Consider the following 25,338-nt stretch of genomic DNA (forward strand, 5'->3'; position numbering starts at 1 on the left):
AAAAACCCTCTTTTGATACATATTCCAGAAATTATTATTATTATTATTATTTCCTTAGCTGAAACTGAAGAGCTCACGATCTGTCTCTGTATTGTGAAAATGTGACTTGTACACTGGTAAGAGGTGAAGAGGGAGAAATTGTTGTGAGATCATAAAACATAATGCGGTTGCTTTATTAATGGTTTGCATGAAGCAAACACAAAAACAGATTTAAATAATATGGCAGCCTTGTGGTATAATAGACACATTTTTTTATGACAGCCATGGATGAGAACATGCTTTTTCCTCTTTAAGTAATAATAAATATAACGTTTTTTTGCCTTAAAGAGGCCACCACCATACAAATCATACACTCATTCACCAGTTTAGTAACAATTTCTATAATGTATGTGAGAACTTGACATTATCGCAGACAAATAAACGAAACCACATTCATGTTGTTTGTTCATTGTATGAGCTATACATAATATGAAAACGTACTCACACACATGCACACATATATGTAAAATACAGCTATCTTTAAATGAAAAATATTTAGGATGGCAGCCTTAGATAATTTGACACTACAACACAATTTTTTAAGGATGCTATGTCTTTACAGCAGGATTTCTCCCATTATCTAAATTCATTTAGGCTCTATATATATTTGAGATCCAAAATTGCTTATTGGCCTAAATGACAGTGCATGATGACCTCACAGTGTTTTACCCTGTGACGGCCTATTGACTTTTTGGGGATTTTTTTTCTTTCTCTTTTTCACCTTCAGTGCAAGATGCAATGATACTCATAAATATCAGCCTATCATTTGAAAAGAGATCAAGCGTAAATAGCAATCATTTGGCAAAGACTGATGAATTAAACCAGTTGATGAAAGTGTCATGTAGCTGACACACGAATCTTAAATCAAGAACTGGATTAATCTGCATTGCAACGTGGAGATATTGACCTGTGATTTGGTGTAAAACAGAGATGATGAGGTAAAAGCTAATTCGGTTGAAAAATATTTTACTTCATGAAATATTTTGCACCACTATTAAATATCAGAGATTATAGTCTGAAACAACCACCGAATTACCAGATTCTGCTTTGAAAGTATAAGGCTGTTTTAAAAAGCTTTAAACTCTAAACGAAATCATAACGGTTTTAAGAAAACAAGTGTGAGCTGGAGAGAGAAGAAATAGTCTGTCTCGCTTGTTGCTATCGTGATCCACCGTGGTGTATTCATCCGCGGCGTACTATATTACGCAATGGCGGCGAGGCGAACCACAGCCCGGGCGGAGGGATTCTGTGAGGACTACACCCAAGCGCTCGTCCGATTGCAGCGGCTCCTCTTCATCGCCGAGACCAGAAGAAAGCCGGGACGTGACGGAGCAGGGGGGTTTTTGCTTGCAGGAGGCCCGTTAAAACCACCGATCAAACACAGCTCTGTCGCTCGAGAGACGTTTGTGACCCCCACCTTGAACCGACTTACCTTTTTTTTCCCCCCCATCCTAGAACTTAATTTCACAAACATGTCCTGGCAAAGCTACGTGGACAACCTGATGGCTGACGGCAGCTGCCAGGACTCGGCCATTGTTGGGTACACGGACGCCAAATACGTCTGGGCATCGTTCGTCGGCGGCACATTTGCCAAGATTACGGTCAGTATGCTCCGTTTGACGGCATCTAAAGGTTCGCACGGGGGGGAAATGCACACTGCGGTCGCCGGTGCGGTCTGTCTGCAGAGCCGGGCCTTGTTGAATGAGGATAAGACGGGCGCTGTGATACACATGGTATTCGGTGCTCACACACAAGATGCATTGCTTTTTAATCTATCACCCGCTTATGGCCCGTTTTTCTCTTTCTTTTCAATAGATTGAACACACTCGGGGGGGGGGGGGGGGGGGGGGGGGCGCGGGGGGTCTCGCAACAACTCCCGTGTCTTTAATGAATAGCCAACAGAGAGTGGTCAGAGTTTAACCCAAAGCCCAGGAACTAACGGTACCGCGGACGCGAGCTAAAAGGAGCTAACAGGAGCTAACTTAGCATCGCTAGCATGCTATAGCTAACGTTGACCGGCCGCGTTTGCGCGAGACACCGGGCACACGGCGAAGACGATTGCACGAGAACAATTTCTCCTATATAGACTTTTATTGACCGGATTGTATTTTCAGAGAGGAGGCCACTACTCGTTATGGAGCGACGGGGCCGTTTCGCAACTGGATATTAAGGTTGATTTAGCACACTGCAGCTGGCGGTTAGCTGTAATCAGGCCGGTCATCCCCGCTGGGAAAAAAAAAAATCGTTGGGAGCCAACGCAAACGGCGCAGAGTCGGCGGCGGCCACACGCGTTCCCGTCGAGCGGCCGTGCGCCCTCGGTCCGTCTCCCCCGCCTTTTTCTCCCTATTCGGCTTCTGTGAATCGCACTGCCGCTACCGCCCCTTCTTTTTTTTCCAAGATGGCGGACACGCACTCCCAGATTCTTATTCATTTCGCTGGCGGAGGCTAATCGAGCCGTGCGATCTCCGGTGAACATGTGCGGGCAGCTGCCGACATTTTTTTTTTTTTACACACACTCGGACGTTTCTCACGTCTCGTGAACCTGCCGCACCCAAAGCTGACAACGACTGCAGCATTTTTGCCTCTGTGCGTAAATAAGAATGTCTCGGCTACACAGTCTTTTTCTCGGGCGCTTCCCCGAGCCTCCATTTTGTCCGTTAAATGAATTGTTAGTCGGTAATGTAAATATTTGAGTGAGGGCGAATTGTGTGAGTCGCGTGAACTGGACAAACGCGTGAGTCATTTTTTGGAGACAACGCGTTGGTCCGAGCTGCAGACAGACGGGGGAACCGTGGACGAGTGTAGCGGGCGGGGAGTGTCCTCCCGGGGCTTGTGACGAGGCGTCGCCTCCCTCCGGAGGAAAGTCAACAAATTGACACTTTATGATTGAAGGGGACAAATCTCGCGGGGGCTCGGTGCGAAGTGTCTGCCACCGGCGGTTGGATGGGCTGGTTTTGTCCGAACACGGTGGATGAAATCGGCCAACGAGGACGTTTTAGCACATGGCGGGTGCGCGCGCCAGTGAAATTGTGCACGTTTAATCCGGTAACCGAGAACCGATGGAAACAACTGTCGGTGTAACTAACCGGTCAACCGGGCCCCGGCGTGTAAGCTAGCCGTCATGCTAACGGCACCTTAGCATGCGTGAGTTCGAGTTTCCCCTTCTCCTTGTCTGAAGGGTTCTTGTGTGCGCCGTGACGGTGCAGTTCTCGAGTTGACGAGCGACGCCTTTTGTCTTGTGAAGGGAGAAAAAGAAAGTCGTTTCACCAACAGCAGCGCGCCCGGTACGTTTCTGTACACGTTCCCTGTGAACAACAGAGGCTGCGAAGTGGAATATAAGCAGCAGTCAGACCGGCACGTTTATTAAATTAGTGTTTATTGGTCAACTTCAGTGGGCCGCTGAGATTTCAGGACTTGAGATGTCTTAGGAGTCTGTGTACTTTTATCTGACTTGTAAATACTTGGTACCAACGTCCATACTTATTTAGAAGGGGGGGGGGGGGGGGGGGTAATTAGGAAGTCTAATTAATTAATTGGTTTCAATTAAGGTAAATTAATAGATGATTTGCTTTAAACAACAAATGCATTTGTGATCCTTGGTCTATTTGGGTTATTGAAGGGGGAAAAAAATACTTTTTCTAATAAGTGTCTCGGGTATGAAACGATATTAAGCATTCAACGATGACCCTTTATTGTTGGACGCACCCCATGTTTTTTTAACTGACATTCACTGTAGCTGTACTTTGATCTTGACCACTTACAGAAACGCTCCTTTGATGCGTTTGACTCAAAAGATCCCGCCCAGCTAAATTATGCGCATGTTATTTTTTGGGGATATTTGAATTGTGTAAACATCGCAAAATTTCCAAATAAACAAGACGTGCCATCAGTAGTATATTTTAAGAAGGATGAAGCCCCACATTGGTTCACAAACCTTTTCTGGTGAACTCCTTTCAGAAGCAAAGTCCATGCCCCGACACTTATCAATCATTAACACTTCTCCTGGAAGCAATTATTAAAGAATCCAAGTTTCTGTCCATATTTTCTTCCTGGTCCCCCTGGAGTCTTTGCCCCAGAGTTTGAGAAAATTCTTTAGATCTCCCCCCCCCCCCACTTTTTATTTTGAAATTTAATTTTTTTTTGTTGAATGATTTCAAATTGGATAATTCTTGGTGCCTGTACTCGGGTCCCGTTTGATGTTCTCTTGTGTCCAGCAGAGAAACATGTTTTGTGTTCTAACAAGTCCTAACTCCCAAGTTATATGCAGCTAGTATGAGTGGGCCATCCAAAGTTGGCTTTAATGTATTACTCAGGTGAGTTGTCCTCTACTGAAGGCAACTGACTTGGTTTGTTTTTTATGAAAAGCTAATGGTTAAAGTTGGATTTTTATTTTTGTTGCCAGATAATTTCCTCAAATTAACACTAATGCTGTGTTTAAAGAGATTACCAACTCTGTCTTTTTCAAAATGCCACTATGGTATCATCAGTTCTCACAGGTGTTAGACAAGACATTTTGAAATTCTAAGGCAATTTTTTCCTTTATTATGCAAAAGCTCAGTGCGTTATCCAGTAATTTTGCTAACGCCTAATTTCTTGCTTTAAGGGGAAAAGATTAAAAAAAAAATTAGAGTTGAGTCAGAGGATTTGTTTTTGTACCGTACTTAATCATTCTCAAACGGCACCAGTTCAGTCATTTGTGTCATGTTGGTGAGCAAGGTTAAAGTACAAAAATAAACTTCAAAGGAAAAAATACAAGTCTCTTCCATATAGATTGATATTCTGCTTGAAGATTGGCAGATGTACACATACCTGACTTTTTGCTTTGATGTTTCTTTTTTTTTAGCCTGAAGAAATTGACGTGTTAGTAGGAAAGGACCGAGAGGGATTCTTCACCGGGGGTCTGACCTTAGGCAGTAAAAAGTGCTCCGTAATCAGAGACAGCCTCAACATCGACGGTGACTGGACAATGGACATCCGGACAAAGAGTCAAGGAGGAGAGCCAACATACAACATTTCTCTAGGCAAAGCCGGCAAAGGTGAGACAAAACACTCAGCATTTTGAGCCGCATCAGTTTTGGTAGTGCTACGTTGCCACTGTAGCCTGCTTCGTTATAGTGCCATTAGTTGACCTCTGTGTCGTCCATGCATGTGGTATAGATCCTCGATGCACCTTTCCTCAATATATGACATAATATTATAATATCTGACTCACTTGATATTATCTTTTTGAATTTCAGCTGATTAATGAGGGGGAACAAATGCACCTCGGCTAATGTGTAAACTTATTCAGGTTGGTTGTTTTACAGCTGAGGGGCAGGTTCATATCAAGAGGTCAGTTAGATCAAGGTTTAAAGGAGCATTTACCTGAAATTCCAGGTTGGGTGTTGGTCTCTTGTGCCAATAATATCTGTTGTGGAAGATTGAAATTTTGAGTATTTGTAGTGAGAACTTGACATCATGTAGAGAAACAAAAAAATCAACATTATTTAAATTTCTTCCTGTTTCCCTCTTTAATATCAATCAAAATTTCTAGTTTATTGGTTCCTGACATATATGGAGCCCTTCTTTTCCAATTTCTTGTGTGTGGTAACACATTTTCACAACTCTTGTCTATTGCAACAAGACCCATGATAATATTTATACCTGCATTATATCCTTTGGGGTAATTGTGTTAGATGTAATATGAGTTACGTCCCTTTACTGAGACCTGCCTGAGAGTCGTCCTGTTTCTCCCGTTGCCTGTATGGGCCCCGATGCCCCCGTCCTCCCCACTTTTCCCAGACGCCGCTAAAACCTCCAGGTGAGGCTGTAAACGGTCACTGTTCCACGTTCACTGGTCGCTCACTCTTGAGGCCAGGGTCTTCTCAGCTTCCTGACCTGCATGCATCTTTCTCCTTCCTGTTTTAACACGGCCCCCCAACCCTCAAAGAATGAATCTGTTCCCCCTGCTCACACGCTTCCACTCCGGTGAGCTGTGTGTTCAGACACTTGAGGGGTCTCTCGTGTATTGAGGAGAGGTACCACAGGCATGCTGCTGTATCCACGTGTGATGGTGGTTAGTCATCTGTAGAGTCTTATTCTTTGCTGCTGGCTTGGTGCATATTGATTAAAAACTCATTAATACAAACGGGAACACTTCATCGCATGGATGTGGTGCTAACACAGTCAAATGATCTGATTTCAGTAGCCATGTGCACTAGTCAAGTCAAACGCCTCATGAAATTGTTGCTTGGGCATATTGATATTTCAAATCACATACAAATTTTTAGACTCAATAGGAGGATGTTATGGACATTTGTGCTTTGAGTAACATTCAAAATCTATAACTGACAGACATCCAGACGAGGTTTGCTTTGTCTAGCTCTATCGTAAACTTCAAACTTGGCAGGAAGTTAGCTGTTGAGTTAGAGGTGCAATATCCATCAAAACTGCACCTTTTGTTCAGTTTCCTTCAGTAAAGCATAACAAGCTCTGGATCTTTTTGAAACACGGAACTCTCTATTTGGCTCCGGCTGAATTAGGATTCTTTCTGAGGCCAGAGCATGTTGATGTTGAAAATTTGGCTCATTCAAATTGGAGTTGATGAAATATAAAACCTTGTTTTCCCTTTGTGGAAGTATAGATGTTAAAGAAAAACTCAAACGTACATATGCACACATTTTTTTGAAGGGGGTAGATCTGAGTAGCCGGCCTCACAGAAACACTTGATGTGACCCGTCTTCACCACCAGCAGCACTGATAGGAACATGAATGTCGGACCTCGACGCCGCCTTCAGACCAACGCCGCTGCACCGCTTCTTGTGCCGTTGTCCTCTTGTGTCGCCGTCTCGTCTGCCTGCTGCTTCTGGCTCTGTGCTGTTTCTCCTTTCACCTGTGTGACGTCCACACCTTCTCTAAATGTCCCTTCTGTCTCTTTTTCTTTCAGTCTTGGTCTTGGTAATGGGCAAAGAAGGGGTCCATGGAGGCGGATTGAATAAGAAGGCATACTCGATGGCAAAATACTTGAGGGATTCAGGGTTTTAGTTTAGTTTTGATGTAGTTTGTGTGACATAGTTGAGGGAGAGCCGATTAAAACGTGCGAAAAAAAGGGAAATAAAAATATAAAACTTTTAACAAAAAACGGACAAAAAAAAGTTACTGTCAAGTCCATTTTGTCCCCTGAACCGTCCCATCAAACAAAAGTTCCAGGAGCACCTCGAACAGCCGGGACTCTGTCCTCACCAGTGTAGCCCCACAGTTAGCGAGGTGGCAATAAAAAGTGTTTTATCTTTTCCAACCCTGCTATCGCCATGTCTGTTCATTCATTATGTTTTGTTTTTTTCTTTTGTGTACTCCAGCATTGGTTTTTGTCATGGGGAAGGAAGGTGTCCACGGAGGGCAGCTCAACAAGAAAGCTTTTACTATGGTGGATTACCTGAGGAAGACCGGATACTAAAGCAGCCTGTACCCAGCCACCTAGCAGCTCACCCTTACCACCCTGTTGCATTTTACACTATTCTCAGTCCTAGTCGGTAGCTTTGATTTTCTTTTTTTCTGCCTTCTCTCCTCCTCATTTGTCCCCCCACCCCCACTTTTTTTGTCATCCCCCCATCCCTCTTCTGTGTTCTCTACCCCCTTAAGCACTATAAGTTGATCCATAGCAAAGATGAGCATGTTCCCACCAGGTTGTCATGGAAAAATCTGTACGTGCCCAAGACCAGCAAATAAAAAGAATCTGGCCAAACACTCAGACAACGAAGGCGTCAATTGGAAGTAGTTAATTTTTTTTGTTTCTTTCCGTCACAGTGCCGATAACTTGATCCCTCCCAAAACCCCATCGTACACACTCCCTCCCCGAGCAGCCAATGCCTTTTGAGCACTTGAGCGTTAACCAAGCTCGTCATGTCTTCCTTCTACCCACCCCCCAAAAAAAATGTCCGTGAGGGGAGACTACGTGCATATCTCGGTCCAGTCGTTCTACTCCCTCCACACTCCTGCCAAAATGTTCTGTTCCGCCCCTTTCCCTGTTCTCTGCATCCTGTTTGCTCGAAGCAGGCGACTACAAACATCACGAGACCCATCTTCAGCCCCCCCCCCCTTCAGATCCACCACTCCTGAATATGTTAATGAAGGAAAGGCGGGGGGGGGGCTTCTCCTCCTCCAATCACTACAACCTCCCCAACTACATGAAGACCCCTGGACATTCCACAGTAACAATGGCTCAGGCACTTACAACTGTTTTTGTTTGCCAGCTCCTGTAATATATTTTTATTTGTTTTGTTTTTTTGAAAGGCTGCCATTTTGGACAGTAGATAACCCAGCATATAACCACCTGGAGGATGTCCAGTTTGATTTTTCTTTTTATAGGACCAAGTGTAGTCGAAGCTTGGGTGTTTATACAACTGCTCTAAACCATGTGAAGAATGACCGCTAACTTTTTCCCTCTCTCTGATGAAGGAAACACTAGGCAGTAATGCATATAATGGTTAAAACAAAATGAAGCTACAGGGGGAGGTAAGGGTGGGAGTATCTGAAGAAAATTCTCTTTTTTTGGTTTCTTCTCTGTAATGTTTAAAAAACAAACGACTGAATTTGTATAAACCCACACTGTGTTGACAACTACAAAACTGTGGAATGAATTGCCTTCTACTCTGTAGTCAACTGAGCTCTGGGGTATCACACGGTCTGTCCTCGTCAGTACTGCTAACTGTTAACGTCCAGCTGGAAAAAAGAAAAGTAGAAATGACACTCGATGGGATCGGTTGGAGCGAAGACGCTCAGTCGTCTTGTCCAAACTTAACTACAGAACCTGTGTATCCTGTGCCATAACGTAGAGATCTGTTGCTGTTGTACGATGGATTTTACCCACTGTCCACTGAAGTCATTTCATTGGCACTATTTTTCTTTTCTTTTTTTAGCTTCAGCTCCACTGTTTAGGCCTTGTGGGATATGTGTACTCATTAAAAAAAACCTGTTTCAAGTCCTGTTTGCTGATTTTTATGTTCATTTCCTTTTTCCTCACCACTTTTTGTTTTTTCTTACATCTGGGATACAGTCTCTTGAATGCATTTGATTTTCATATGCATCAAACCAAGAAAATGCCATACATTGATTTATCACCTTGTTTACAGACAGATCAAATAAATTTATTCCAACCAGATAAAGAGTTTGCTGACATTTTTGTTACACGTTGAACACGACCTCTGTGAACGAATAAGTATATATAATAATAGTCATTCTCTTTTTTGCAGTTCGATACCAACTTGTCTTTTAAACGTAAAGCTACAATCAGCAGCTTGTTGGCTTGACACTGACCTGAAAACAAAGTGAAGCAATCCGCCTGTCCTGAAGGGAAACGGTCTTCACGTGGGTAAAGACCTAATGTCTAACGACAAAATGTTTGATCAGATGGCTCTTGTCAGAAACCAGGATTACCAAAGACCTGGCACGACGAATTAGCACTGAAATGAAAGCTGCAGGTTTTCAGTCCTACTTCATGAGACAAAAACAACATTCGGCCGTTTCCAGTTCATCGCTGAAGTCGGTGACGTAGACTGATGAGTTGGGGCGTCTCATTTTTTTGATGAGTTCATGTCTGGAAACAGTTTTTGGAGGACAACTGTCTAGATTTTTAGTTGGTAACCACTGATTTAGTCTTTAACAATGCAAACATGTTTTTATAAACCCATGTTTATTTTTAGACTGAAGGACTTCAGATAAATGCAGTGCAGTGAGATAACTTTTCTCTCTGACATGTAGCAGAGTGGAAGTATAAAGAAGCATGACATTGAATCACTCAAGTAGCTCAAAGGTTGTTCCATTCCATCACTGCACCGACCTCCCCAGACCGTCCCAACAAACCCTCATCTCGAGAGTTGTAGTAGTAGTAAAATAGAACACCCGTATACTCCAGTTGATCAAATTGTCAGTTACATTTAATCTTGTCAGTGTTATGAAACTGATCAGGACAATTTACTTGTGTCATATTCATTTTATTGAAGTGAATTCATTGAGAACAGACACAACGTGGAGCACAAAAATACGTCAACTGAAAAAAAAAAAAGGCAACAGGATTTGTCAATGAATATAGAGTGAAGTTATGAGAAAAAAAAAATATACATGTTAGTGAACTGACTTTAAACAGTAATAAAATGAGATCAGTTAAATGTCTGTTACAAGGCCCATCAACCGATGACTGTGTTAAGTGTAGCGACGGGTCTGCAGCGGCCAGACGAAGTTCTCCGCCGTCGTTCCTCCAGTGTCTCTTCACACTAATGAACTCTCGGGCGTGACCGGCCTGCAGCGTGACGGGACGCCCAGTCGCTGTAAAAAGGTAAAAACCGTGGCACAAAACACATACGGGGCAGCGACGCTCCTTCATACATGGAAATGGCAAAAACTATATTGCTGTGTTTTTAAACGTTTCTATACTTGCCGAGCGACAGTTAAGGGAGAAGAAGAAAAAAAAAAAGGATGCTGCATAGTGCTTCAGAGGCTCGTCAAATCATCAGCGGAACATGTATTGTACAATAATGCATCTTTTCCAGTCATCTGAAACATACAAGATAGGAGATAATCAAAGGTAACTTATTGTGATCTATACTTATCTTTATATATATATACACACAGTACTTTTACTGGACTTTGTGTCAAGCGTGATTTCCTCGTGACGAAACCAGACAATGAAAATATGACTTTCTTTTTCTGAGTAAACGGTTTACAGTATAAAAGTCTACTGTACTTAAAGGCCGTCAGTCCTTTCAAATCTGTCAAGCAGCCCTTGAGATGCACTCACTGACTTCCTGTCAGCACTTTATCTATAATCATATTTTTAAAAAAAACTTAATTTGAACTGTAGGATACATTACAATGTATTTTAAGCGACGACAGAGGAAATCGGCTGATGAATCTGCTCCGTGCATCCAACAAAAGTCTGTTGCAGCTGTGAGGTTCGAGGGGGGGACGGGGGGACATATCAGGCAGGGAGGGCGTTCAGGCTCGGGGCAGGTCTTGATCGTGGCCCTCGGAGCAGGGCTGCTGCATCTGCACCACCACCGTCTCCACGGTGACCTCCTCGTCGCTGCTGTCCAGCTCGTCGTCCTCGTAGTCGGAGGACTCCTGGTCGTGCTCCGAGCGCGACGCCCCCGACATGGTGCCGAAGGAGTGGGCGCTGGTGGAGGCCAGCGAGCGCAGCAGCGGGGTGCTCTCGGACACCTCCTCGTTCTCGTCGGGGCCGCTCTCCCCCTCCTCCGAGTCGGAGTCGGAGTCGCCCTGCGAGGGGACCACCTTCTGCTTACACACCGGACACGTCTTCTTGGTCTTGGTCAGCCAAGGGTCCACGCACTTGCTGTGGTAGGCTGAGGACGGGGAGGAGAAATTGTTGTTTCAGACCGAAGAACAATCTAGCTTCTTATTTTAATATTCACTCATGAGATGAAATGCTTTCAAACCCTGAACCCCACAGACCCCAAGAGTCAAGAGCTCGGGCAATTTTACTGCCACTGAATCAATTGGCAATTATTTTGAATAATACTAAATGCAGCTCTACATTTGAAGTTGTATGTGTAAGTATGTAATATGGTAACGTCACAGTTTTTTTTTTTTTTTTTCTGTGGTCTACACAACTAAATCACTTGATTATCTTTGGCATCAAGAACAATGTGGACTGGGACCAGAATCAACTGGTGGCAAATTATACAGTATCCCCACTCAGTGTATATCAATTAGACGCACTAACTCGTACAGGTAGTTTTAGTTTGTCCATTACAGAGAACATACATGACGTTGACGTGTTCTCTTGATTCGGCTTGTTGTCCTTCTGACTCAAGAACAAGAGGATCCAGGATATTTGCTCGCTACTAAATCAGACATTAGTGATTTCCATACAGCACTACTGATGTGTCAGGCTGCATCCATACTACCGTGTTTCAAAACAGCTTTTGAAACAACAGCGGGGATCGACGACGAGATGGAACTACTTCTTTAAGTCATGACTGATAATAACCAATCAGGAAGCAAATGCGGGTGGCGGCGTCACTGTTTCCACGCGTCTCCGTTTTTGCCCGTCCACACTACTGTACAACGCAACCGCAGGCGTAAACTTAACATCAGTGACGCATTACAAAACGAAAAACGCGATAATCTGGATGCAGCCCCAGGATCTGAGTGTCGGAGGTGTTCGACTCACCATGGGAACACGGCAGGACTCGGAGTTTGTCTCCTTCTTCGTATTCGTCCAGGCAGATGGCGCATACGTCGTAGCTGTCACCTGGGTGGACGAGAACACCCGTGTCAGAAAGTGCTTTACTTTACCACTGCTTCAACCTCACCCACCCATCCATCCATGCAGTTATGAAAACTAATGCATTAAATATGGGCTAATAATGACTTTTCAGTAACTGAACGGCTCGTCTCTTGAAATGCGTCTTACGACAACTTGGGATGCCTCACTAGTCTGATTACCTGAAAGTCTTTTGTGTGACTTTTCACCAACCCACCCACCCAAACCCCCGTCTGCAGGTAGAGTCAGTGCCTCGCTGACGTTTCCTGACGTCATAGGAAGTGCAGAGTTTCTCTGTGAACCCAAAAAAAAGGGGGGGAAAAGCCCAGGAATGCATCAACGCAATCCCTTTCAAATTCCACAGCGTTCCTCTTCTTTCCCTTCCTTTCGTTCTTCCTGGGCCCGAGCTGAAAGGAGGGGGGGGGGGGGGGGGGGGGGGGGGGCAGAGCTGTGGGCCGGTGTGTTTATGTAAGCTCTAAATGAGCATGTGTCCCCCCCCCCACAACTGTGTCCGTGCCAGGGCTGTATGTGACCGTATAAGGATGGGGAGTCACACCGACCACAGCCTCCCCCTCCCCCTCCTCTTCCTTTCCTCTCGGAGCGTCAGCAACTTAAACTCAGGGTAACGTCTTCAACTCGTTGCTCACTCTTCTTCTTCACACTGAAGTTCTCCCCCCCCCCATCACCAAAATGATCACACCCCCCTCTGTAATTTTACCAGACACCTTTTTTTTTTATTTTCACCATTATTCCCAAGATGTCTCTCTCTCTCTCTCTCTCTCTCTCTCTCTCTCTCTCTCTCTCTCTCTCTCTCTCTCTCTCTCTCTCTCTCTCTCTCTCTCTCTCTCTCTCTCTCTCTCTCTCTCTCTCTCTCTCTCTCTCTCTCTCTCTCTCTCTCTCTGACGTTGGACAGTGGGGGTGAGGGACAGGAAACGTTTATGCAGGCATGGATCCAGTGTTCGCTCAGGAAACGCTGAACTGTGGCACTAACGCAGCTATTCGCGGAGAGAAAAAAAAATGCTCAGTGGCATCCTGAACTTTAAAGACTGCTCCGGAGATAATGACCAGGGACTGTATGTGTGCGTCATTTGTAATATTCAAATACAAAGGACATGAAAATACTCACAATAATCCTGTGTTGTGACAAGAAGAAGTTCAACAGAAGGGATGTTACAGTAACAGAAATAGTTTAAATTGACAAACAAGGTGACAAATCAGAATTTTAAAAAGTCAGTGTTATGTTTTGATTGACTGAACAGTGACGGCCGCAGCCTACTAATGTTGTGAGCTGTCGCTACGTTCGCCTCGGAGAACGCCAACGATTGTAAACACCGTACGTGGAGCACTGGTACAACAGACTCCAGTCGTCACAATTCACACACAAAATAACGGTAAAATCTCAGCATACAAACAGTTTGATAACATGTTTTCAGACACAAGCTCACATACGCAGCAGGAGACCGCCCGAGTCGGACATGTTCACAATGGGCTCACTGTCGTTTTACCGGAAAATTATATATATATCCCCCACACACACGTCATCTTCTTCTTCATTCATTCATCTTCTTCTACTTCTCCTTCCAGTATGACATACGGTCACATGTCTTATATTTTGCCTCCAAATAAAGTGGTTTCCAAACACTGTCCTAACTGACAGTGGATTCCCAGCGGATTCCCAACTTATCTGAAAATAAAATGACCCTTCAAATTTCTTTAACCCAATAAAAAAAAAAAATCCCGACATTTATTTATAAAACTGTTTTTTCGTGTAATCTGTACATGCAGGTTTTTAGTGTCACATCTAAGGACAAATCATATTGTTTTGTCAGTCGGAACCTGGTGATCACTTTCATTGTAAACATCAGCCAAAGGATGCTGTTTTTTAAACAGCAGATTTGGTGAGAAAACCCACAATGCAGCGTTCTGCTGCGGAACCTAGTACACAGTCCGGTCTGTTTGTTCTTAGTCACGGAACGAGCATGAGCCCACTGCTGCTGATCGACGACTCGGCCACGGACATTACTCACTCCTCATTTGCAGAAGGCCAGAGATCAGCTCAGTGATGTCATTACTGGGGCCGGCACATGTGAGCTTAGATACACGAGACTCACCGCTACGAAAAATAAGTAAAAAAGGGAAATGAAATGGTTTTAATTTGTTCTTGCTAAGTTTTTATAATGAAGGCTCGTCTCAAGTCTGGATATTGTGAGTCGCTCTGTGTGTTTTGGGTTGAGTCAGCTTTGAAGGTGGGTGGTAAAATATATTTTTCAATGTTTTGGCAGCGTGTGTATACTTTCCAGGTCTGGGAATGTCTTACATTTATGTCTCGGGGCCAGTAGCACATCTTAAAAAGGACAACTGGGCCAGCGCAGCTCTTCTCCCGCTCTCCAGTTTTCATTAATCAGCCGGTCTGCCAGAACTCCTGGCCCTCGGAGGAACCACGCTGTCCCACTGAACTTCAGCTGAGCGGCGAGTGTGTGTAGCAGAGCGAGCGAATGAGAAGAGACGACGGTGACAGAAAAAAAAAAATGAGTAGAAATGAAAGAGAGAAAAAATGCTGCTGCTGCTGCTGCACAGTAAGTCACTGCAGACGAGGGCAACTGGCACTGAGACCAAGAGACAGAGAGAGCTCCTCTGTACTGACATCAACATGCCTCACACAGCAACGCCTGAGACACTGCAGCTGCTCTGCTCAGTGTGTGTGTGTGTGTGTGTGTGTGTGTGTGTGTGGGTGGGTGTGTGTGCCTATGGTTTGAAAGCAGAAGGCCGAGGGGTGGAGTGACTCATCGGATGCAGGGAGGGATCTGACTGGAGGTCAGGAGTCACAGGGAGAGTCCAGCCTCTCTCAGTCTAAACCAAAGGTCGAAAAGAATATCCCTCATTGCATCCGCCAGTTTTTCAGTCTCCTCTGTGTGTGTGTGTGTGTGTGTGTGTGTGTGCGTTTACAATTTCCAACGTCTGCTCGACGCCGGTTGCTAGCGACGCCCTCACCCCAGACGTCCAGAACTCCCTGTCAAACGTCGGGCTCGCAGCCTAAGTGGGGATGACGCAAGACTGGTGCAACAGCACCGGAGCGTAAGTCAAGTTGACGAGCGGCGCCGCACGCCGACAGCCGCGGCAGCTGCCATTACATAATCCTGTGCATTGACACAGATCTTATGTTGCATCGCTGCGGCTCAGACTGGTATTGTGCGCCAATTACACGGGTACCGTGGTTTTCATTAAGGCATTGTGCAGCATTCATACAGACTAACCCTTTGTGTAGTCAACTATTCATTTCACATCCCCATTTCCATACATGCAAGTCTGACGTTATCCAGAGCCTCATATCACCCGATCTAGTCTGCAATGGTTAATGAATATTACCAGCTAGTATGAGAGGCATAAATTAAATATATCGCTCAAAACCACAGCAGTAAAACATTGTTGCCAATGGTGTGGAAAGAAAAATCTACTCAAGTGTTTGCAGAGGTGACAGAAACAGGAGATGTCTACTACTTTTTCCAGTCTCAGCTCCAAGACACAAGTCGGGAGAATTGTCAGCAACTTCACAACAAATCTTGGCGAGAGCCTCTAGTGGCCATCGTTGGAACTGCAGCTTTGGAAAGTTGCACAATGACTTCAGCATGCAGGTATGTTGACCGAATCTCTGCGAGGGTAACTCTGGGGCGTCAGATGCATGAATTTTTGTATATATATTTTTAAGATAAAGACATTCACAAACACCAAACCAGATACAGTCTATGGATTGCACCTTTAAAGGGGACACCAACACAGCATCACAGTGTTCCTCTTTCACTGTGCCTGCATCTGTTCAAAGCCCCCAAAGTCCAAGCTCAGCTTTATCCGCTGTAGCTGAGGCCAAGGGCACCATTAGGCATCCGTCCCACTCTGTGCTGCGCACACGCACACATACGCACAAATGCACACACACACAAACTTTCAAACTGATGAACCTTAAGATCAGGGCATGCTGCCCAAAAACTTGGTGGGAACTGGAACAGCAGAGAGTTGTTGTTGTCCTGCAGTAGCAATAAGAATATTGATTACTATCAGGACGATCAAACACCCAAGATCCCAAACTGGAGTTCCCAATTTTCCTACTCCTGTTCCCATTGATTCAGTCAGATCAAAAGCAACAGACTTTTCTCATGTCGTCCACTGACGACATATTTTTCATGAATCCCACTTGATCGGTATGTGTAATGCTTTGTAATACCTTTTCCAGACGTGAGGCCAAAAAACGGACTAAAAAAATCTTGCACTCCACGATAATCAAACAAACGGGTTGAACATTAGGGGTTTGTTGTGTCCAAATCTTTTTTTTTTTTTACGGATAATGTGTGTTGAATGTGAAGGCAAAGAGATATGTAAAGGCCTTACTATCTACTACTTGTACCTATATACTGCTGATCGTGATAACACAGGTTTTCCATCGAGGCGAGGTGACGTTATACGCAAGACTCAGCTGTTCTTGAACTAACAAATACTTCCAACTTTTTGGTTCACAACCCGTCCGTTCCTCTGTGTACAGGTCTTTGTTGAACTGTTGTAAGAGCTGGTTTATTTCCTTTGTTAATTAGGCCAACAGCTTGCCTGCCCCACCCCTCCCTTTCATAGAACGTTTTTAATTTTTTTTTAATAAAATGCTTAATTCCCTGCTTACACAAACAGAATGTCGATACAACACAACTGAAAAATGTTTTGATGGTCATATTTCCTGATTACTAATTAGAAATCTTCCTAGATGCACGTCTTGTCATTTCCCCTGCGTGATCCAAAAGTGCCATTATTTATATTTTTACAGCTTTTTCACTTGTATAATCGCACTAAATCCATCTTGCTGTTTGTATAATCAGTGATTGCATGTGTGCTCATCCTTCTGTCAGTATCAAAAAACATGTTTAAATACCATGTCATATAGCTCTGAGATTTCTTCCACAAGAATGGCATTCTCAGCTGCCATCTTTGCAACGCAGTGGTGTTCAACGCACCGCTGTTCACTTTTAAATTAACGATTTGTCCGGGGGAACGCATTCCTCCTGTAAGTACCCCAACAATAAACCCCCAACAGACGCACAGTCCCACTGATCTCCTTTTAATGCCCTCCCATGTTCAAGTCAGGCCTCTCTCCTCCTTGTTGAGCGAGCGTTGCTCCAGTGAGAAGGGTTTAAAAGGTGATTAGGCAGAGATTTGCTGTCCCCTTCCTGTGTCGCCACACACTCTGACTCAGCTGACAGGAGCGCAGGCACTGTCCTGGAGGCTGTTTCCTGGACATCTGAACCCCCCTGTAGAGGCCAAGGTTGACTGTAGCATTGCCTGGTGGAAACCCTGAGTCAGAGCGGGCGCTGCTCGCAGCCACAACCACCAGCACGCACACACCCACACGCACACACACGCATACACACACACCCACACACACACCACAGAGCCTGATGTGACAGAAACAGCTTTCGGAGGAACACGCTACTTTTAGCTGGTGTGTTGCATGTGCATCTCCTACTGCCAGGAGGGGAGAAGCAGCTCTCCTCATCATAACCCCCTCAATTAGCAGCTTTGCATGAGGGCTACTTATCATGCACCACCCATAGTCTGTAAAGTGCCCTGGTGGTTCCCTCTGCACAGCTGACTGTAGTCAGGGGCTTTCCACTCTGCAAAGTACAGCAGCCGGGGCGAAACACAGCCGACAGGGCGAAAAAAAAACTCCAACATTGACAAAACTCCCTTGACCATTGCACAAAGAGGATTTGCATTGCAAAACAATGCTATAGCCAGTTTGACCCTTGCACCAAGACAGAGGGGGAAACTTGGAACAAAAAAGTATCTGGTTAAACTTCTCGTCAACACACTTTTTACTTCATTAGAATGTCCTTTTTTTCTTCCCATTACCGTCCTAATAAACAATCAACATCTACTTCACATTTAATATTATTTAAAAATTAAAATTAAAAAAATTATAATTTCAACCCCTGGCATGACCAGGTCTACATTCCAAACCATCAGTCATGTGTCCAGTCTGAACAGAGAGGAGCTCTAATCTACCAGAGGGCTTTGTGAAAAAATCAAAAAAATCCACAAGTCCACATTAATCCGATTAAGTCTAAGGTGCAGAGCTCCAGGGAGGAGTGATGTGTCATAATGCCCTGATGACATCTCCCCTCCTGGGGCGGGATCATGTGAGAAACAGCAGCGTGGCACAAAAGGCACAAAATAGCATCTCTCCAGGCCTCCAATCACAGCTCCCCGTCAGCGCTGGATGCCGGCCACACCGCCGACTACTAACTGAAGTCTAGCCAGCTACTTTATTACCGTACGTCCTCAAATAGTGACTGGGCCTTTTATTTTTCCTCAAGTGCAGACGGCGATCGGATATTATTTGAGGCACACTTTTATTAGTCCTAACAGATAAATGAAGTCCTTTATTTCACCAACATGTTTCATCCAACCATAGTGCCCCAGTTAGGCAAATAGTTATGAAGTCGAAACTGTTTTGAGTGATTATCTAATCTACCGTCTGAGACAGTGAACATCACTGTTGCAGCTCCGAGTACAAAATCACATGCTTCAAATCGTGTTTTAAAAATAACATATGGTGTCATGGAACGTCCTGCCGTAAACAAGTCTATATTTTTCCACATCAAACATTTAATCCATGATTTACATTTTTTGTTTTTAAGTCATTGAGTAATTGAGTCTTATTTCTTAATTCCTAATGCTCCTTTACACTCACTATATACATGTTTGCAAAATATGTAATAATTAATATCAGTGTTTATGATGGATTAGTGGCATTAACAGATATCACAGACATTTGTGATAGGATTTCCCCCCCTGCGGACCGGACCGTCCTCGCCGACTACACCATATACTTGTTGAAATCCTTGTCTGAGGTCGAAGGTTAAACAAAGCATCAGGCTGAAAGAGATGAAATGATTCGTTGTTTTACGGAGACTTGACCATCCTGGTAAAACAGAGTGTGAGAATCTGGGTTTAATGAAGTCCAAGTTTTTGTTTGCACCGTATTGGCTTTTCTGCCAGAGTTTTGTTGTGTGAAAAATTCACGAGTAAAAAGTTAAGGGAGCTCTGAGTCTCTGCACTTTTTTACTTTTTGCCACCGACCCAGCATCTGTCTGTTGTTTCCCCATGCCTTTGAATATGTATACAATGTGTCCTGTCAATCTGAAATACTTAACAGGCCCAACATGTTTATTACCGACTATAAATGACCACAAATTCCAGTCAATACAAATGTAATTGTTTGTAACTGCTTCCATACCTTTCTTGAACTTGTGAATTGGAAGCTTCTTGAGCTGATCTTTGCGCAGGCGGCTCCTCCGAGCTCTGTGTCGATCCTGGACAAACTTGGTGATCTAGTCAAAGCAACAACAAAAAAGAAAGAAAGAAAACGGTCAAATCCTTTAAAACCAGTTCACAAAACAAAGTCCATGAACACAAAACAATATCTGTCACCCAAGGAGCAAGGTTTCGTCACGACAACATTTCAAGGCCATAATGGTTAACAGCCTTCAGCCTGACACTGTGATACACAACAATACCCGACGAACAACCAGCTCGGACTCAAAATGTGCTTTTCTTATGCAATACAGTAGTATTTCTCAGCCAACTTCTGTTTCTGAGTTACGCTGTTGGTGGCAAGAAGCTTGTTTTTAAGTTATGGCCCAAAACATGTTTTGTGAGGTCACAGGGACCTTTGACTAAATTCTAATCAATTCATCGTCAAGTCCAAGTGGATGTTTATGCAAGCTGTGATTAAACTCTTTCCTGATATATTGCATTCACAATGACTTTGACCTTTGACCATCGCTCAGTCCAACTGAATGTTTGAAAAATAAAAAAAGGGGGGGAGGCAAATACACCAAGTCTGAAATAATTCCCTCAAGGCATTCCTGAGATATGCATGTATATATTTATGGATGAACGGAAGGACAACCATAAAACACAAAACCATTATCTGCCTTTAAATATGCTCAACATTTGCTCTGGGTAGCTCCGTTTTTGTTTGTTTGAGTTAAATCAAAGCCGTCTTAAATGTGCCTACCATGAAGACAACGATGAGGATGAGGCAGATTCCCACGATGATGAGGAAGGGGATCAGGTAGTATTCCAGTGGCAGGCTGAAGTCCGGCATGAGGACCACATGTCCCCTTGAAAAAAAAACAAGCAGAGCCATTGTCTGGTCAGGAAAAGAGCATAAACATTTTACCTCTAGAACAGAGGAGTGACGGTGACCTACACAGAGGCTGAGCCTTAGATTTGATGGACAGATAGATGTACTTTATTAATCCCAAACTCGGGCGTTACAGCAGCAGGTTTCAGGCACACAACACACATTACAAAATATTAAAAAAATGTAAGAACCACAAAAATATAAGAATCAGGAATATAAATATAAAGAATGTACATAATATAGTGCAAGTATAACAGGTCAGTGTCCTCCTCTCCAACACAGCTTCGAATACCTCCAGCTTGCAGCCTATTACAGTTATTAGCAGGAATCGTAACAGCTAATTGTTGTGTGCTGCGGCGCAGCAGCGTGACGGTCACAGTCCCACGGTTCCTCTATTGACAAAATGACATTTGCCACTGTTAATTAACGAACAGGGTGCATGGCTCTACTTCTTTTCACAGAACTCCCTCCACAGCATAGCTCTGCTCCGGTCAAAACTGCAACAGCCAATCTAGTCCACACTGCCAAAACTTTGCAGCCGATACCATGTTTGGTGTTCATTCCTCTAAGAAAGCAAAGGCTGCAAAAGGCCGATTCAAAAAGTTGAGAAGTGGGATTTTACTGCCGTGACTCTGTGGGCTCTTCTGACCGGCTGAGACGTTTCATTACCAGATTATCACCTGAGCAGCAGCACTGACAAAACATGAGACAAATCCTCCGCCTTGATATATTACAGTGCAGTTGCAGGCATAATATTTGATTACACCCGAGAACGCGACAGACAGTTTAGAAGGAGCCAGCTGAATAAAAGCCGCCATCTCTTCACGATGTTACACTGAAGGAATCATGATGAGGGTATTGTGAAGACTGCTGAGGAGGTTTCTATTTATAGTGAAAAACACGATTTGGGTTTAGTCTTACCCCTTGTCATATGTGTAGTCCTCTTTCAGAGAGTTGGCGGTATCCTCACCCACAAACACAGAGGGAATATCGATCTGCTTCATAACATCCACTGAGAAGGGAAACAAGAAAAGCATTAAAACAGAACATCGTGTGATTGAACATCGATACGTAAACATATTGTTTGAGCGAGGCACAAAAAAATGAATGTTATCAGAGAAATAAAAGAAAACACAACGTTTCTCTCTGTCCTAAGAAATATATGACTGTCTCACTATTTGAGAAAACAAACTTAACTCACAGTAAACTTAATTATTTCCTGGAGGTTTTAACCACATCTCACCGTCTTTATCAGCTGAGAGTTCACTCAGTCAGGCTTTCGTTCAGGTTTTATCCAGCAACTTTTTTGTTAATCGATTAATAAGCAAAAACGCACCAAAACACACTGGTTCCAGATTCTCAAATGTAAATATCAGCTGGTTTTCTTCATCTTCTGTTACATTAAACATAATATATTATATTTTTTGTCAAAACAGGAAATCTGAATATCTCCATTTGGGCTTTGGAAATTGTGATTACATTTGTTTTACATATGGACACCAGAAGTGACAGGATCACGGACAATAAGGACGAGTGCTCCGGTGCCTCAGGGCATCACTTCCTTCCTCCAACACAGTTTGAGACTTTAAATGGACCTCTGAGCATGAAAAAAAACCTCTGTGTTAGATGCAAAATGCTTCTGTGTTGGACTAAGGAGGAGGAGGAGGTGACTTACGATCGTTGGATCCCATGCTGATTAAGTCATCAAAGTTCACATTGTGAACAATGGCCGCCTTGTATCCCGCTTTCTGGGCATTGAGGACCTAAGAGGAGACAAAAATGTTGACGTGTTAATGGTTAAATGGATCCACTCCTGGCAGTTTTCAGTGGGATAACCTGAGCTGCTAAAACTAAAAATAACACCAGGTGAAAGCAAGTGTCACAAAAGCGTGTCAGGAAATTTGACCAGATCTCATTTAAATTATAAGAGACAGCAGCATCAAACCACATTAATCATGACATAGAAATAGAAACTGGTTGTGGTTAGGAGGGAAAGCCCTCTCTGATTCTACTAACAGGCTTTAAGCTCACCGAGTCAAAGCATTGGTTTAAACACATTTGGTTTAAGATAATAATAATCTGTGGGCAGGATGACAAAGAAGAGCAGGAGGATCATAACTTGGGGCTCATTTGAACGGTCACCTCTGGGGCCAGTATTGTAGCAATAATATTTGTCTGTGTGTGGAGAGTTGTGTCACTGTATCTCAATCCGTATGTGTAATCAGATTTTGTAAATGTGTAAAAGAATCAGTAAATGCGTACTGAGATTTGGGAATGCGTACAGGGATCTAAAAATCAGCTGCAAGCAGAATCGTGGCAATTGGAGGTCAGACACTGACATAGAGCTGCAGAAGCAACTGCTCTTGTTTAAATTTTCGCTTAAACCCACAATTTCACAGCAGGTAACGCTTTTACAACTTGCTGGAAACATTGAAAAAAGTAAAAATAGTAACAGTAAAAAAAAAGGAACTTTCCGGCAGCCAAGTGTTTTGTGTTATGTGGACACACGGACACAAGGGGAACTGATGTAATGAGGATCTTCCATCTGTGAGGCTGTTTTTGTAGCTCTGACACGCTATAGACGCTACAGTATCCTGAATGGCCATTGTTGTGGCTCATGGCTCACAGCAGATGTGGTGGAGGAAATAGGATGTGACAAAATAATCCTGGAATGAACCATTATGTGCTCTTACACCGACAAGTTGGGGTTGTGAACGTTTCCTCTGAAATTGAAGGGGGTGAAAAAACACTCTGCATCAATGGGCCAATGTAAAAGTCTCTCGAAATTCTGTGAAATGTTTTTCCCCTACGTTTTTTCCTATGTTTTTTGTTCAGTGGTGCTTCTCTATTAGGAGATAAAAAATTTTTAAGTGTGGGTGCCTGCCTACTTAGATGAGCATATTAACCCTTTCATCGGAGCAAAAATGCCCGCTCACATGGTTTTACGCTCGTGGATACGGTTCTGTACGCGTGCAGAGTAGAACCGCTCTCTCGTATTTTATGTGCGCGCGTGTGGTTTGTACGTGCGCATGTTTAGAAACATATTAAAGGCCATAGCCAGGCCTCTTTATAAAATGCATTGTACTCTGCTGTGATGCAAGGAAATCCATTTAGGTCTGATAGGGGTGAACAGTGTGTGTGTGCATCTGAGAGAGAGAAAGATATAGAGATAGAGAGAGAGAGAGAGAGGGAGAGTATTGTGGCCTGCATGGACGCTGACACTCATCAGCTCTGTCTTTTGTCTGTACCTCGTCATTGTAATTTTATGTGCAGGCATACGTGAAGCCCATGTGCTCGCCTGTGAGAGTGTGAGTGTATTGTGCGGAGGTATCAATGGCTGCTGTGTGCATCTAGAGGCAGGATGTCTGGGTTTGTGCATTTTTTTTTTGAGCAAGAAAAATAAGATAGGTGAAGGGTGACTTCTGTTTCGTATGATTGTGAGACATCACAGCATTTCTCGTTCATTTTTGTCATTTCATAGTGTTAATAGTGTCATATTTTGACGATCTAAAGGTTCATAATTTGGATTTGGGAAAAAGTCTACGTGCTGTTATGTTCATATGTCAATATCCATTCATTGTCTAATACCAAACATTGCTGCAGTGCCTCTGTTCACCCGATCTGAAATGCTCAGTTTTGTGCTCGGCCTGCCTCCCACTGACGCGCTCTGATTGTCAACCACAGAGCGCGTCAGAAATGCCATGCACCTTCACCTGAGGCTCACTCATCAGCTGTAAACACTGTTGTAGCCATGGTAACAATGGCGTCTGTGCCGCTGTAACAAGTTGAGTAAAACTAGCCAGTAAACAGGCACCTTACATTTCACTTGGAAACTCAACAGAAAAAGCCAGGAATGCAATTACCACTTCTACATGCACAAAAAAGCTATAGCTATAAAGATGAAAACGCAATATGGGCACTTTCAAATTATCTATTGAATTACCAATTGAAAACACACTGGCTAAAGATTTTGGTCAGTTAGTAAACCAATCATTTGTCCTGAAACGATGACCAACTTCATTTCCTTAGAATATACTTAGCTTGTCCAATAGTCCAATGTTGACAGTTACGGTCACCGTGGCTGGAGTTTACACTCAGCACTGTTAAACGGTCTACAGTTACGTTCAGCGTCTCTTCGGGGGGATTTAACAGTAAAACTAAGGAGCCACTTTGGCTGTAGACTTTGTAGATGCCAGTGTGTGGTGTGGTCTGTCTGCCTGGGATCTGCAGTGGAATTCAACCTCTGCTGCTGGCTCACCCTTGTGTTTGCATGGGCAAAGATAAGGACATTCGATGCATTCCTGAGACTGAAGAGAGAGAGAGAGAGGGAGCGAGCAGCCGACAGAGAGGCCAAAAAGGAGACAGGGCAGCGAAGGGAGAGTAAGACGTGAAACCTCGAGAAGTAAAACATCATCTAGCCCAAAGACTGTGTGACCAGGAACTCCTCTTATCGTCTACAGACCACTGTGCTGAGCTGTAACACAATTGCCTGTCAATTCTAACAGCCTTCATTACACCACTTCATTGCAGTTATCCCTGTAATAGCACACGTGAAAATCCTGCTACTTCTCCTTCAGCATCATATCACTCTGTAGAAGCAACTTGGTTATGATGGTGATGATGGTGAAGAAAACAAGAGTAAAACGTCCAAACTAAAATGGAGATCCTCGCATTTTGGCTAAACGTCATTATGAATGGTAAACACATGACAGCTGCCCTGAACTGTAATCGTGCCTCTACACTAAAGGTTGAACTAAAGGTTAAGTGTCTTCTCAAGGGCATCTTCTCATCATGTGACGCATGACATGGCCCTAAAGACTTCTCGTTTTAGTTTTTTCTTGTTCTCCAAATT

General features: G+C 43.8%; 2 protein-coding genes across 3 annotated transcripts in view; one reads left to right on the plus strand and one right to left on the minus strand.

The window, feature by feature from the left end:
• Positions 1-1,232: 1,232 nt before the first annotated feature.
• On the plus strand, positions 1,233-8,998 carry LOC118318111 (profilin-2). Of its 2 annotated transcripts, none has more exons than XM_035647450.2 (3): positions 1,233-1,640; positions 4,883-5,075; positions 7,377-8,998. In XM_035647450.2, the coding sequence occupies exons 1-3, from the start codon at positions 1,248-1,250 to the stop codon at positions 7,472-7,474; spliced, it is 684 nt and encodes a 227-aa protein (XP_035503343.1). In that variant the 5' UTR covers positions 1,233-1,247; the 3' UTR covers positions 7,475-8,998. The 2 variants fall into 2 exon arrangements, with proteins under 2 accessions (XP_035503343.1, XP_035503344.1); XM_035647451.2 differs by lacking the exon at positions 7,377-8,998 and adding an exon at positions 6,965-7,315.
• A 996-nt stretch (positions 8,999-9,994) lies between these two features.
• The window catches only part of rnf13 (ring finger protein 13), a 33,778-nt gene continuing 18,434 nt past the window's right edge, over positions 9,995-25,338 (minus strand). Inside the window, exons 5-10 of the mRNA XM_035646712.2 lie at positions 22,162-22,249; positions 21,408-21,498; positions 20,358-20,463; positions 19,575-19,668; positions 12,206-12,286; positions 9,995-11,375 (exon numbers count right to left, since the gene is read on the minus strand). Coding sequence (XP_035502605.1) covers positions 11,011-11,375; positions 12,206-12,286; positions 19,575-19,668; positions 20,358-20,463; positions 21,408-21,498; positions 22,162-22,249 — 825 coding nt within the window. The 3' untranslated portion in view covers positions 9,995-11,010. The remainder of the gene's footprint in view (positions 11,376-12,205; positions 12,287-19,574; positions 19,669-20,357; positions 20,464-21,407; positions 21,499-22,161; positions 22,250-25,338) is intronic.

The sequence above is a fragment of the Scophthalmus maximus genome, chromosome 13, assembly GCF_022379125.1.
Source record: "Scophthalmus maximus strain ysfricsl-2021 chromosome 13, ASM2237912v1, whole genome shotgun sequence".
Lineage (NCBI taxonomy): Eukaryota > Metazoa > Chordata > Actinopteri > Pleuronectiformes > Scophthalmidae > Scophthalmus > Scophthalmus maximus.

What these genes read in the sequence shown, in the direction of transcription:
- LOC118318111 (XM_035647450.2), top strand. Translation starts at nt 1,248, where the DNA reads ATGGCGGCGAGGCGAACCACAGCCCGGGCGGAGGGATTCTGTGAGGAC. An exon ending in GCACATTTGCCAAGATTACG is followed by an intron (nt 1,641 to 4,882) that starts GTCAGTATGCTC and finishes CTTTTTTTTTAG; the next exon opens with CCTGAAGAAATTGACGTGTT. An exon ending in TCTAGGCAAAGCCGGCAAAG is followed by an intron (nt 5,076 to 7,376) that starts GTGAGACAAAAC and finishes TGTGTACTCCAG; the next exon opens with CATTGGTTTTTGTCATGGGG.